Raw genomic sequence first — 15797 nt, 5'->3', positions numbered from 1 at the left:
TTATGTTATGTTAGTCACCATACAGTACATCATTAGTTTTTGATGTATTATTCCATGATTCATTGTTTGCGTATAACACCCAGTGCTCCATGCAATATGTGCCCTCCTTAATACCCATCACCGGCCTATCCCAATCCCCTACCCCCCCTCCCCTCTGAAGCCCTCAGTTTGTTTCCCAGAGTCCATAGTCTCTCGTGGTTCATTCCCCCTTCTGTTTACCCCCTCCTTCATTCTTCCCTTCCTTCTCCTACCGATCTCCCTGCTATTTCTTATGTTCCATAAATGAGTGAAACCATATGATAATTGTCTTTCTCTGCTTGACTTATTTTGAGTTGATTTTTGTCTAGGTGTGAGGTGAGGTTATAAAATAATCTTTCTGTATGTGGATATTTAAATGTCCTAGTACCATTTGTTAAAAAGACTCTTTTCATTGAATTGCCTTGGTACTTTGAAAATCAATTATAAGGATTTATTTTTCCCTCTCAATTCTAGTCCGTTGACCTATGTATCTATTTTTATGCTAGTGCTCTAACTCTCTGCGTGAGCGTAGCTTTACAGTAAGTCTTGAATTCAGGAAGTATAAAGCCTTCAACTCTGTTCCTCAAGACTATTTTGGCTATTCTGTGTTTTTGTATTTCCATAGAAATTTTTGGATTAACTTCTCAGTTTCTGGAAAAAAATCTTACTGGGATTTTGATAGAAATTCACAGAAGGGGGAATGAACCACGAGAGACTATGGACTCTGGGAAACAAACTGAGGGTTTCAGAGGGGAGGGGGGTGGGAGATTGGGATAGGCTGGTGATGGGTAGTAAGGAGGGCACGTATTGCATGGAGCACTGGGTGTTATATGCAAATAATGAATCATGGAACAATACATCAAAACCTAAAGATGGACTGTATGGTGACTAACGTAAATATAATAAAAAATTATTATAAAAAAAGAAAAAAGAAATTTCACTTAATCTATAGATCAATTAGGGGAGAATTGCTATCTTAAAAATACTGAGTTTTCTAATCCATGAACATGGAATGTTTCTATTTATTTTAATCTTTAATTTCTTAAAATGTTTTATTTATTTGAGAGAGAGCACACAATGGGGGGAGGGGCAGAAGGAGAGGGAGAAGCAGACCCTCTGCTGAGCCGGGAGCCTGACACAGGGTTCAATCCCAGGACCCTGAATCATGACCTGAGTTGAAGACAGACACTTAACTGACTGAGCCACCCAGGAGCCCCTGATCTTTAATTTTTCCTAGCGATATTTTGTAGTTTTCAGCATGTAAGACTTGCTTTTTGTTAAATTTATTCCTAGATATTTAATTCTTTTGCCTACCTTTATTTTTTAATTTGGAAACTCAATTTCTAAATTTCTAAATTTCCTGGTTAATTGTTTTATAGACACAATATTATCTCGTAAGCTGTGAGAGTGTGAAATATACTTCCTCTAAAGTCTTGCTTTGTTGGCTCTATTATTCATATTTCCTCTGGTGTTAATAAAAAAGAGTAAAGAAGGATCTGAAGGGACCTGGGTGGAGCCCTGACTCTCTTCACCAAGCCAGTGTTAACAGCCTACGCCACGACTTTCCCAAAATTTGTTCCAAACTTTACACACAAATGAAAGACTTTTTTTACTTTAATTTGTGTAAAAATGGAATCATAATATATTAATCTGAACTTGATGTTTTTATTTAGCAATAAAACTACACCCTTCCATCCAAATTACTAGAAATAAATAGCTACATACTATTCCAACAGTACGGATTTGCCATAATCTGAGCAACCATTCAGCTGAATGGACAATCAAGTTGTTTTCAGGTTTGAGGGTCTTCACATTTGTTGTATTTTGCTACAAAAAAACAATGCTTCAATAAAAACTTTTGTACTTGTGGATATCTAATCAACTTGTGGGTATTTAACCAACAATTTATTAATGTCTTATGTATCTCAAGTATTCAAGAAAAAGCATGGGACAAAACAGACAAAATCCTTGTGCTTATGGTATATATATATTTTGGGAGAAGACAGGCACTGAATAAGACAGTAAACACTAAATAAAATAAATAAGTAAGTAATTTAATATGTTAGGGAATGATAAGGACATGTATAAAAAGAGAGCTAGAATAGGGGACTGGGAATATGGGGGTAAAGTAGGGGGCTGTAGTTGTGATTTTAAGTAGGTTGATCAAAGCAGGCCTCATTGAGAAGGGGGCATGGAGCAAGGACCTTAAAGAGATGAGGGAGGTAGTTCACTCCATGGATGTCTGGACGGAGAACATGCTACGCAAAAGAGAGAGCCAGAGCCAAGTTTCTGGGCTTGGAGTGTGCCTGATGTAGTCAAGAAACAGCGAAGAGGAGGGTGTGACCAGAGAGAGATGAGCTAGGGGAGAGGAGAGAAAGGCTGAACACTGTAAGAACTTGGCTTTTACTCTGGGGGAAATGGGGAGCCACTGAAAGTTCTGGAGTTTCTCTAAGATGCATATTGTTTTTATTTTCACGGGATAGGTTCCAAAAATGATTGCTAGGTTCATCACTAGTGTATCTTAAAATTTATAGATTATTGTCAGATCTCTTCTGAAAAGGCTTTAGCAATTCAAGCTCACACCAGCAAGGTATATTTTCCTAAATCTTCTCCCACACTGTATCATCACATACGAAATTGTGTTTGCCAGTCTAACTAGAAGAGATGGTCTCTCACTGATGTTTCAGTTCATATGCATTCATATATTTATTGGACATTTCCTTTTCCCTAAGCTGTCTCTTTAGGTCTGTTTTCTTTGGGGTTGTCACATGTTATTAATAGCCTGGAATCTTTGTATGTCAGATATATTAACCCTATGTCATACGTGTTGAAAATATTTTCCACATTGCCTTTTAATATCTGTATTACTTTGGTTTTACATTTGTATCTATTAAATCTTCCTCTACCTACTTTCATTGTATGTTTTTCTTGGCTTGACTCAAATATGTATTCTATCACATAAGTTTCTATATGACTACTTACCCAGTTTCAATGGAATTACAGTTTGCAAGTGCATCACACTTGCACAGTAATTTCAGAAGGATTGACATTTTAAAATTACTATGTTTTCTTAACTGAGGGTGACTTATATATCTGTTTATTTAGATCTTGTTTAATTTCCTTTAATAGGATTTTAGAGTTTTCTCCATATAGGTCTATACGTTTCAGATGCTTATAAATATACATGCATTGTATTTGCTATTGTTTCTCAAGTGTTATTTCTTCTCAGTTTATATTGTTCTAAACAAAATCTATAAGTTTCATTTATCTATTTTTTAAAATTCGTGCATGTTGGTAAATTCCTTTTCTAGTTCTTATGGAGTTACTTTGGTCTCTAGGATTTCTATGTATGTAATTGTAGGACACGTAATGTATGTCATTTTAGTATTTATACCATGACTTCATTTTCTTACCTTTTTCATTAGCTAAAACTTATAAAAATTTAAATAAAAACAACGATGGTAATGGTAGACAATGCTGTCTTTTTTTCCTATTTAAATTACTTCATCTTTCACTTAATTTTTATAATTTTGGGGGACTTTATATTATATTAGCATCTATCTATTGCATATGGTTTTTATAAAAATAGCTGCTAGGTCTTACCAATTCCCTTTTAAAATAATTTAGGGATATATTTATATGCTTTTTTCCTCCTTTTGATTGTTTTTGTACTAAATTATCTAAAGAGATTTCCTAATGTTGAACCATCTTTACTCATTTCATTATTTAACTTTTTCTTCCTCTTTTTTTCCTTAGTATGACGGTTTCATGTTTTTTAGGCTAAAATTTTTTTATTGTTGATCTCTTTATTAATCGAAGTGTAATTCACATCCAGTGTTATATTAGTTTCAGGAGTACAGTGTATTGATGCAACAATTCTGTACATTACTCAGTGTTCCTCACCGTAAGTGTAGTCATTATGTGTTACCATAAACGTTATTACAATATTAACTGTATTCCCTTTGCTGCACTTTTCCTCTCTCACTTATTTATTTTATAACTGGAAGTTTGTACCTCTTAATCCCCTTTACCTATTTCACCCATTCCATCACCTACCTCCCCTCTGGCAGCCATCAGTTTGTTCTCTGAATTTGAAAGTCTGATTTTTTTGGTTTTTTGTTTGCTTTGTTTTTTAGATTCCACATGTAAATGAAATCATATCGTCTTTTTCTGTCTGACTTATTTCACTTAGCATAATACTCTCTAGTTTCACTCATGTTGTCATAAATGGCAAGATCCCATTGTGTTAAAAATTAAAAATAGAAATACCATATGATCCAGTAATTCCACTACTGAGTATTTACCCAAAGAAAACAAACAAACAAACAAAACTCATTCAAAAAGATAAATGCACCCCTATGTTTATTGCAGCATTATTTACAATAGTCAAGATATGGAAGCAGCCCAAGTGTCCTTTGATAGATGAATGGAGAAAGAAGATGTGGTGTCTGTATACAATGGGATATTGCTCCTCCTCTATTTTTGAAATAGTCTCTAACCACGAGGTCTATATCATCTTTGATCCAACACACTACTTTTCCTTTTGTAAAGTCTCTGGATCTCTTCTTTTCTTTAACCTGCAGCCTGTTCAACGTCTACTTATAATTTATTGAGACCTCTTTTGTGGCCAAGATTATGATCCATATCGATACACATTTCACAAACTGGGAAAAAATGGTATGTTCCTTGTTTTTAGGTCACAAGATTAAATGATAAATTATTCTTGCTAATTTATCCAGAGCCTGTATATTTTTCAAAGATTTTATTTATTTATTATGAGAGAGGGAGAGAGAAAGAGCTGGGGGGAGGGGCAGGTGATATCTCATTGTAGTTTTGATTTGTATTTCCCTGATGCCGAGTGATGTCGAGCATCTTTTCATGTGTCTGTCGGCCATCTGAATGTCTTCTCAGAAAAATATCTATTCATGTCGCCTGCCCATTTTTTAACTGGATTATCTGTTTTTTGGGTGTTGAGTTTTAAAAGTTCTTTACAGATTTTGGATACCAACCTTTATCAGATACATCACTGGCAAACATCTTTTCCCATTCTGTAGGTTGCCTTTTAGTTCTGTTTATTGTTTCCTTCACTGTGCAGAGCTATTTATTTTGACGACGTCTCAATAGTTTATTTTTGCTTTTGTTTCCCTTGCCTCAGGAGACAGATTCAGTATAACAGTGCCATAGCTGATGTCAAAGAGGTTACTGCTTGTGTTCTCCTCCAGAATTTTAATAGTTTTCTGTCTCACATTTAGGTCTTTAATCCATTTTGAATTTATTTTTGTGTATGGTGTAAGAGAGTGGTCCAGTTTTGTTCTTTTGCGTGTTCCTGTCCAGTTTTCCCAACACCATTTGTTGAAGGGACTCTTTCTCCCGTTGGATGTCCTTTTCTGCTTATCGAAGATTAACTGACCATATAGTTGTGGGTCCATTTCTGGGCTCTCTATTCTGTGCTATTGTCTATGTGTCTGTTTTTGTGTCAGTACCACACTGTCTTGATCACTACACCTTTGTAGTACAACTTAAAGTCCAGAATTGTGATGCCTCCAGCTTTGGTTTTCTTTTTCAACATTACTTTGGCTATTCGGAGTCTTTGTGGTTCCATACAATAGGATTGGTTGTTCTAGCTCCGTAAAAAAATTCTGTTTGGATTTTGATAGGGATTGCATGAAATATGTAGATTGCTTTGGGTAATATAGACATTTTAACAACATTTGTTCTTCCAATCTCTGAGCATGGAATGTTTCTCCATTTCTTTGTTTCCTCTTCAATTTCTTTCATCAGTGTTTTATAGTTTTCAGAGTACAGATCTTTTACCTCTTTGGTTAGGTTTATCTGTAGGTATCTTATTGTTTTTAGTGCAATAGTAAGTGGGCCTGATTCCTTGATTTCTCTTTCCACTGCTTCATTATTGGTGTAGAAAAATGCAACAGATCTCTGTATGTTGATTTGGTATCCTGCGACTTTACTGAACTCGTATCAGTTCTAGCAATTTTTTGGTGGAGTCTTGAGTTTTCTGTATAGAGTATCATGTCATCTGCAAATAGTGAAAGTTTGACTTTTTCCTTGCTGATTTGGATGCCTTTTATTTCTTTTTGTTGTCTGATTGCTGTGGCTGAGACGTCCAGTACTATGTTAAGTAACAGTGGTGAGAGTAGACATCCCTGTCTTGTTCCTGACTATAGAAGGAAAGCTCTCAGTTTTTCCCCATGGAGGATGATATTAGCTGTAGGTTTTTTGTATATGGCCTTTCTTATATCAAGGTATGTTCCCTCCAACTGTACTTTGTTGAGGGTTTTTATCATTAATGGATGTTGTACTTTGTCAAAGGCTTTTTCTGCATCTTTTGAAAGGATCATATGGTTGTTACCCTTTCTTTTATTAATGTGATGTGTCACATTGACTGATGTGCAAATATTGAACCATCCTTGCAGCCCAGTAATAAAGCCTGCTTGGTCGTGGTGAATAATTCTTTAGCGTACTGTTGGATTAGACTTGCTAGTATTTTGTTGAGAATTTTTGCATCCATGTTCATCACAGATATTGGCCTGTAGTTCTCTCTTTTAATGTAGTCTTTGTCTGAATTTGGAATCGGGGTGATGCTGGTCCCATAGAATGAGTTTGGAAGTTTTCCTTCCACTTCTATTTTTTGGAATAGTTTGAGAAGAATAAGTATTAACTCTTCTCTAAATGTTTAGTAGAATTCACCTGTGGAACCACCTGGCCCTGGACTTTGGTTTGTTGGGAGATTTTTGATTACTGATGTGATTTCTTAATTGGTAATCAATCTGCCCAAGTTTTCTATTTCTTCCTGTTTCAGTTTTGGTAGTTTATGTTTCTAGGAATTTACCAATTTCCTCCAGATTGCCTTACTTGTTGGTGTAGAGTTTTTCATAATATTCTCTTACAATTGTTTGCATTTCTGTGGTGCTGGTTGTTAATTTGCCTCTCTTGTTTGTGATTTTGTTTGTGTCCGTTCTCTTTTCTTTTTGATAAGTCTGGTTAAGAGTTTATCAATTTTATTGATTTTTTGAAAGAAGCAGCTCCTGGTTTCATTGATCTGCTCTATTGTTTTTTTAGTTTCTGGATCATTTATTTCTGCTCTCATCTTTAGTATTTCCCTTCTACCGCTGGCCATAGGCTTTGTTTGCTGTTCTTTTTCAAGCTCCTTTAGGTTTAAGGTTAGGTTTTTTTACGTGCTGTGGTGGGGGCCTATGCTAGTCTTCTTGGGGGGAAGGTCCCACGGTGCTGGGACTGAGGGAGATCTGACCGACAAGGGCAGTCGTGCCAGAGGGCAGGGGCATGGAAGTTGGAGCAAGCAGGCTAGACATCCAGTGTTGGAACTGAGCTGCACTAATCAGGTGGCCCTGTGCTTAGGCTGAAGGGCAGGGGATGGAAATGGTGCTCACGGGCACACTCGTCCCTGGAGAGGCAGCTCTGCGAATGCTCTCTCTCACGGATGCCCTCCAAGAAGAGCGAATAATCTCACCCCTGCGTGCCCAGGTGGTCCTCAGGTTGCATCATCTGTCCCAGGGCTGTTTCCCTGCCTTCTCTCCAGAAGCAGGGCAGCACCCTCAGGGCTCTATCTCACCGTGCCCACCAACCTTTAAAACTCCAGTCTTCAAGCCCTGCTGGTTACAAGAACTCACAAAATCAGCCCCTCTCATTTTCTCAGCCCGTGGCTTTGGGGACGGGTTCTCCTTGTGCATATCTCTGTGTGCTCCTCTCCCTCTCTCACGTTTCTCTGCAACCAGGGCTCCCTCCCCTCCGCAGCACTCATGGTTTGTTTCTCTCCTAAACCATGTCTCTGCACTTCCTACCTTCCCCAGCGTGGCCTCTTCTCTCCCTTCAGTCATTCAGTTTGTTCTGTCAGTCCTCAGGCTGATTTCTTGGGTGTTCAGAATGACTGATAGTTACCCAGTTGTGTTCGAGGGACAAGATGAGCCTAGGGTCCTCCTGCTACATCTTAGCTCCCCCACAGACAATCTCTGCTTTTAACTGGAGTATTTAGACCATTCACACGGAACGTAATTATTTATATACTGTATTAATATCTACCACGTTTGCTATTGTTCCTTATTCCTTGCATTTGCTTTGTTTCTTTTTTCCTTCTCTTTTCCACCTTGTTTGGTTTTAAGTTAGCATTTTATATGATCCCATTTTATCTCTTCTATTAACATATCGGTTGTACTTCTTTTCAAATGTTTTTAGTGGTTGCCTAGAGATTTCAGTATACACTTTATACCATTTCATCTGTAGCACAGATACCTTGTAACAGAGTATTTCCAATTCCTTCTTCCCTTATGATATTACTGTCGTTCATCGCACTCATCTGTACCTTGTAATCATCACTCGTTCCAAACAGACAATGTCCTTGAGCTGCTGCTGGACTGCCATCTTGGGTTTCCTTTTAATGTCTCTGGGATTAGATCCACTGGTTTCTAATTTTCACATCTTCCTTGCCTGTTTTTCTGAATCCAACATACTGCATTTTTTAAGGATTTATTTATTTATTTTAAAGAGAGAGAGAGTGAGTAGGGGGAGGGAGGCAGAGGGAGAAAGAGAAAGAGAATCTCAAAGAGACTCCATGCCCAGCACAGAACGCAAAGCAGGGCTCTATCTCATGACCTTGAGATCATGACCTGAGGCAAACTCAAGAGTCGGTCACTTAACTGACTGAGCCACCCAGGCACCCCCCTCTTGAATGCTTTTAAGAGTGGGTGTGTGCCGCTCAGGATTAGACATCTATTTATTAGGTAAACAAACTAGGACCATATTAGGTGACTTCGTTTTAAAACTTTTTATATACATAAAGGAAATAAGAAAAAATTGCAGGAAAAACACTCAAGATGGATGTTTGTAAAGTAAAATTTCTGAGCCTCCCATATCTGAAGTTGTCCTGATTAGCACTGAGTATTGAAGAGCTGGCTTCACAGGCACTGTAACTGATGAGATGTCGGTCTTGAGTTGTTCTTGCCATCATTCCTCCATAGTTGACCAGTTTCTTGATTCTTACTGGGAGCTTTTAAGTTTTTCTCTTTGTTTTTTAGGTGTTGTCGTGTCATGATGAAGTGCTTTGGTTTATGTCTTTTTAAATTCATTTTTCTAAATACTCTTTAAAAAAATTCACATCCCTCTACTCCAGGGTATTTTTTTAAGTAATTCTCTTGATATGTTTCTCTTCTGTAATTTCCTTGCACAGCTTTCTTGACTCCAATTAGGTGGCTATTAGACCACCTAAACTTACCTTAATACTCATATTTTCTTTCAAATTTACTTTTTTTCCTTTTAATCTCTAAATTTTCTGGAAAACTTCTTCAACTTTCTTTTGCAACCATTTTAGTAAATTTTAGTAAATTTCCAAAAATCAATTTAAAAATAATCTAAGACCACAATCACTTTCTCTTTTTTTGTATCCTGGGGTGCAGTGTGTATTCTCAAGTCTCCCTAAAAATGTTAGAAGTTTTGAAAGTTTCTCATTTTCTACAATATCTCTGTTTCTCTTAGAATAACTTTTTTTCTCTTATTGTGTGTTATTCTGATATTTGAGAATTTTCTCAAAACTCGGCTGACCTGTGGTTATCTGTTCCTACTTAAGAGAAGGCTCTGGAAATCAATTGATGTGATTCACTAAATTAAAGAATAAAGGAAGAAAACCATAGAAGAATCTCAGCAGATGCATTTGAGAATATTCAACATTGGTCCATGAGAAAACTCTCGGCAAACTAGGAATAGACAGTAACTTCCTCAGTCTCATTAAAAATACACACACACACACACACACAATGTATACAGTAAACATCATACTTAATGGTGATACTAAGTGCTTTTTTTCTAAGATTGGAAACAAGACAAGGAAGTCCATTCTCACTACTTTTCTGCAATATTGTGTCTAAACTCCTAACCAGTACAATAAAAAGAAATAATTGTTGTAAAAACAAAAGTAAAGGAGTTTTGCTTGCTGATGACATGATTATTCATTTTCTATAAAATCCAAAAGGAATCTACAAATACATTACTGGAATACAAGAATTTAGCAGGGTTATAAATACATGGTTAATATTTTCAAAAACCGGTTTTATTCCCATCCAATTATAACAAGCAATTTAAGAAGCAATACCGTTTAAAGCAATACCAACTTAAAAAGCAACACCATTTCTAGTTAGGAATAAGTTTAATGAAAGATGCGTGTGACTTCTTTTTTTTTTTAATTCACTTTAGTTAACATATAGCGTGTTATTAGTATCAGGGGTAGAATTTAGCGATTCATCAGTTGCATATAACACCCAGTGCTCATTACATCAAAGTGCCGTCCTTAATGCCCATCACCCAATTACCCCATCCCCCACTCACCTCCCCTCCAGCAACCCTTAGTTTGTTCCCTATAGTTAAGAGTCTCTTATGGTTTGCCTCCCTCTCTGTTTTTATCTTATTTTATTTTTCCTTCCCTTCTTCTATGTTCATGTTTTGTTTCTTAAATTCCCCAGCCAGATGTGTATGACTTCTTTACTGGAAATTATGAACACTTCTAGACAAAATTAAGAAAAACTAAATAAATGGGGAGCTATACAATGTTAACAGATCGGAGCTCAATATTGTTAAGATATCAGTTGTCACCAAATTTCTCTGAAGGTTCAGTGCAAACTGTATAAAAATCCAAAAGGCTTTTCTTGTAGAAATTGACAAATTGATTTTAAGAGACATGGAAAACCAAAAGACCTAGAAAAGCCAAGACTATTTTTCTCTAATTGACTTCAAGAGTTTATATAAGTATAGGGTGCAAGCCAATATGCTATTGGCATAAGGATAGACAAATAGATCAGTGGTACAGATTAGAAAATCCAGAAATAGACCCATGCTTACATTGTAAATTGCTTTTTGAATATTTTCATTAATTTGTGGTAGGCAAAGATTTCTTAGTGCATTAAAGTTATTAACCACAGAAGAAAAGAATTGATGGATTTGGCTTCCTCAAAATTAAAAATTTCTCCTCATCAAAACACATGGTTAAGCAAAGCACAGACTGGAAGAAAAATGTTCGTAATACGTAAATTAAACAAAAACACTTCTTTCCATAATATAAAACAAACTGCTACACTTCAGTAAGTAGTAAAAGACAACCCAAGAATATAAATGGATCAAAAACTTGAACAGACACTTTACAAAAGAAGATGCATGAATTGCCAATAAGCATATGAAAACGTGCTCAATATCATTAGTCATTAAAGGAATACAAATTAAAACTGTATGAGATCCCACATCATACTCATTTAAAATTAGAAAAACTATCTCTAGGAGCGCCTGGGTGGCACAGCGGTTGGGAGTCTGCCTTTGGCTCAGGGCGTGATACCAGAGTCCTGGGATCGAGCCCCACGTCAGGCTCCTCTGCTGGGAGCCTGCTTCTTCCTTTCCCACTCCCCCTGCTTGTGTTCCCTCTCTCGCTGGCTGTCTCTATCTCTGTCAAATAAATAAATAAAATCTTTAAAAAAAAAAAAAAAGAAAAGAAAAACTATCTCTAATAACTTTGAAAAACAGTTTGGCAGATTCTGAAGTGTCTAAGCGTACTCACGCAATGACCCACGCCTAATTATTTACCCAAGAGAAATGGAAACATCATGCCATAAAAAGACATGTACACAAACAGCAGCTTTATTCATACAAGTCCCAGACTGTAATCAATCTGAATGTCCATCAACAGGAAAATGAGTAAGCAGGTGGTGGTAGGTCCACACAGTGGAGGACCTACAACTACAAAAAGGAACCAACTTTCATTCATCCAGCAGCGTGGATGATGAGTGAATGTCAGGCAAAGGCATACCTGATGTGTTATCCCTCATGGATATGGAACCCAGTAAGAGGCAAGCTTCACACATGGTGATAGAAAGGTCAGCAATGTTTGCCTTTGAGAGGCTGCTTGGCTCTAGGTGGTCAGCTTGTAGGGTGAGGGGTTAGAGGTTGCACTGTTCTGTTCTCCATTTTTAAAATACTACGGAAGTTTTCAGCACCATGTCTCCCTTGTCAGGGTTCTTCAGGGCACACCGGTCATTTTTCTGACCTCTGGGAGCATCCTCCACCTACAACAGCAATTAGCCCTCTCCTGACCACTTTTGTCGCATAGATTTTGATGGAAATCTCTCTTGTGCTCATTGTCCTCCCCTTCCCTTCGTCGTTGTGAATCCAATTTCTTTATTATCATTTTAGCAGGGCTTTTAATAAAAGAGAAGACAAATGCTTCTTTTCCATCTGCAATCTTTGAACTGAAACATTTCTTTTGCAGGAATTTGACATAATAATGTGACATTATTATTCTCTGAGGCATGCTAAGTACTGGGAAGTGGCAATAACTCTCTTCTGGTTTGACAAAGAATGCTTCTAAGTCTTCATAATACAAGATGTTGATTAACACATTATTAGCAGAGCAATAAAATGATCAACTAAAAATTGGAATTATAGACTCAGGTTTAAAATTACTTTCACAGGAAACATCAGTGATTTCTGAAATTCAGATGCCTGAAAAGATATACTATATATAACAATCACACAGACCGATTTATAAGAACACAAAGTAGGACCAGATGTCCCGGGGAAAATGTTGGGTATTCTTATAAAATTATCAATGTATACTGCTTCATGTCACTATTAACCACATCTTATCCTTCATAAACTAATTTTATAATGTAGGATGGCATGGGGGAGAGCTGGTTTTTATCTTTCTGATATTTTTTTTCTCTTAGCTGTTAAGTATTTTCAAGGTTAGACTTTTATCCCATTGCTTTCCTTTTTTCCAAAATTGTTTTATTGGAATGTAGTTTATTCCATTCCTTTTCATTCCTCTGTTCGCGCCATCTCAGTTTTGTCTAAATTTAAATCTTTTTAATTACAAATATATTTCAGATATGGGCAGGTATCTTTACAATGGCTTTGACCCAGACAGACTGGAACAGACTTTTTCAGTCCCACATCTAAGTCTTTCTTAACCTCCATGCTTTCTTCATCATGTCTTTGCTTATTACTTCCGTTCCATTTATTCTGCCTCTGCTCAGGACTCCTTACTTTATAGATGTTAGTTTCCCCACCTTATTCTTCATAAACAAACCTTGTAGCCTCCACAAGCATCTTGGAATCTTTTTTTTTTTTTAAAGATTTTATTTATTTATTTAACACAGATAGAGACAGCCAGCGAGAGAGGGAACACAAGCAGGGGCAGTGGGAGAGGAAGAAACAGGCTCATAGCGGAGGAGCCTGATGTGGGGCTCGATCCCATAACGCCGGGATCACGCCCTGAGCCGAAGGCAGACGCCCAACCGCTGTGCCACCCAGGAGCCCCAGCATCTTGGAATCTTGACCACCATTTTCACATGGCATCTTTCCTTCCTAGGGCATCCACAGAAGATCAGAACATTGACGACAGACTTATCTATGAGACTCTATTCAAACACTTCAAAAGACACAAGGTGGAGATTTCAAATGCAATAAGAAAGCCATTTCCTTTCTTTGAGTGCCTCCGGGACCGTGAATTCATCACCAATAAAATGTATGACGTAAGTGATGTTTATTACGTCACCATCTGGGAAACTGGCCCCAAATGAAGTTATATTTTGATACCCTGGACTCAAACATCAAGCACAACTAACCGATTGAGGACTTTTTCAAGTATTGTCACCAGTGTACCTGTAAGGTAAAAAGGAGAATCAGTTATCACCAGAGATAATCCTGCTTCTCACTGAAGGAATGGTGCTCTGTGCTGCCCACTGGAGTTGGGCTGAATAGCATAGCAAATGGGCTGAATCGGAAGCAGGAGTGCTCCACAGATGTATAATGCCTTGTAGGAATGCAGAGAATATAACATACACTGAGAATTAAAGGTCATTTTAATGAGTTGATATATAACTTAAATGAGTTAATTTAATAAAATAGTAATGACACATATCACTTCAGTGGACGTCAATTTGGGTACTTAGATCTGAGAACATTAAAACCTATGGGGAATTGATATCCTGTTAGGACAAAATTTGGGAATTGATGATTATTATTCTTTCACTAACAGTTTTCAGTTTTTAGGGTTTTTTTTCCTTTTTCTCTTTCTTTTTTATGGTATTTCTGGAATCTTGGAATTTGGGTTTGATTTTAGCAATAGGCGTTGCTGGAGATACAGAGATTCAAGTCTTCTCTTTGCTGTATGAATATGTTTTCTCTATGGTCAAATTCATGAAAGGGGAGAACTGTCACCTGTTTTCTTGAGTTCTTCCAGGCCAAGTCAGTCTGGGGAAAGGGTAAGGGTCTTCCATTGCAATAGGCCAGCTGCTCATCACCTCTTAGTCTATTCCTAAAACATCTGGCCAGGTTCTTAAAGGGCTACACATCATTTAACTTTGAACCCACTATTATTCTCCAAAATCGCTCTTACTTACATCTAATGTAAATGAGGGTGAGGAGATCTGTTTCACGAGTGAGTACTTTTAAGGAGGAAGGATTTACTTGTTTCATTTAGTATCTATACAAATAAATAGAAATTCTAAAACTTCATATAAGAAGATACCTATGGAGGGAAATTGGAAGACATTACCCATAAAATCACTTTCTAGGGCTTTTCTGTAACTTGGAAGTCTGTATTTATATTCTCTCCATTCAATATATTTTAAGGATTGTCAAGATTCTTGTAGAAACCTGGTCCCTGTACAAAGAGTGGTGTATAATGTTCTCAATGAACTGGAGAAGACATTTGACTTGCCACTTTTGGAAACATTGTTCAGCGAGGTCAACATGCAAGAATACCCTGGTTTAAAGCACATTTATAGAAGCTTCAGACAAGGTAATTAGGTTTATTATCTACCTTTCGATATCCAGGACCAACTGTTTTTGTTTTTGTTTTTGTTTTGGACAAGTATATATTAAACTCCTACAATGTTCCACACACAGTGCTGGGGCAGTGGGGATATAACAGTAGAGAAAACACAAATCATGAACCTTCTCGAAGCTTATGGTACAGTGGCGATGGTACAACCACCACCTAGAGGAGAGGTCTGCTTAACCAGGCATTTAGACTCACAGGACAACCTGAGCCAAAGTGGCATCGGATTGACTTAGAAGGACAAATGACAGAAAACACAGCATCCCAACAGAGCAGCATCAGTTGCTCCTCTTCTATGGGGTTCCTTGTGGGGACCCACACAGCAGTCCACCAAGTTGACTACCACCCACCTTGAGTGTCAGCTTGGCTGTGGATACGGGATCCACCGTGGCTTAGCGGCACCGTGCCCGTGGGTATCAATAGGTCATGGAACAGTGCTGTAGTCATAACGTTCAGGGACCCTACGAGGGATAAGCCGAGTTATGACAGTCACCACTTTGAAGGAAGACCGACAAGCACTTGGTAGTCTGTAGGTAGTGCCTCCCCATCCACATGCAACTTACTAGTCATTTTTAACCCTAAACTAGGACTAAACTAGGTTTTAACTAGGCTGATGTTGGCGCAGTAGAAGAAAAGCCGTCTTCATCAGGTTTCCAGAGTAATGAGCCAGAAAGCTAACCCAAGGTCAAATTCACCCTTAAAGAAGGAGAATTCTTTCTCCACAAGGGGTGAAACAAACGTTATTCAAATAATCGCAAAACCAGTGTTCTGCCAGATGTTATACAAAACTAAAGGTTTGATTCTCAATTTTTTCCTGGGAAGGCATGATTTTTATTTTATTTTTTAAATAATTTTATTTTAATTTATTGTAAGGCCTACAAGAGTTAAGAGAATGCTCTTTATATATATATATATATATATATATATATAT

The 15797-nt window shown here is 37.3% G+C and overlaps 1 protein-coding gene across 8 annotated transcripts in view; it reads left to right on the top strand.

The window, feature by feature from the left end:
- Positions 1-15797, top strand: part of SP100 (SP100 nuclear antigen) — an 89001-nt gene that overhangs the window by 13387 nt on the left and 59817 nt on the right. For all 8 annotated transcript variants that reach the window (XR_005837150.1, XR_005837149.1, XM_040639264.1 and 5 more), the window contains exons 2-3: positions 13394-13556; positions 14659-14827. Coding sequence is in view for 6 of the 8 variants with exons in the window: in XM_040639264.1 (XP_040495198.1) it covers positions 13394-13556; positions 14659-14827 (332 nt within the window). In the remaining 2 variants the exon portion in view is untranslated. The remainder of the gene's footprint in view (positions 1-13393; positions 13557-14658; positions 14828-15797) is intronic.

Source organism: Ursus maritimus, unplaced genomic scaffold (assembly GCF_017311325.1).
Source record: "Ursus maritimus isolate PB19 unplaced genomic scaffold, ASM1731132v1 scaffold_1, whole genome shotgun sequence".
NCBI classification, from domain to species: Eukaryota; Metazoa; Chordata; class Mammalia; order Carnivora; family Ursidae; genus Ursus; species Ursus maritimus.
The sequence above is the reverse complement of the archived record's forward strand: the minus strand, read 5'-3'. Positions and strand labels throughout refer to the sequence as shown.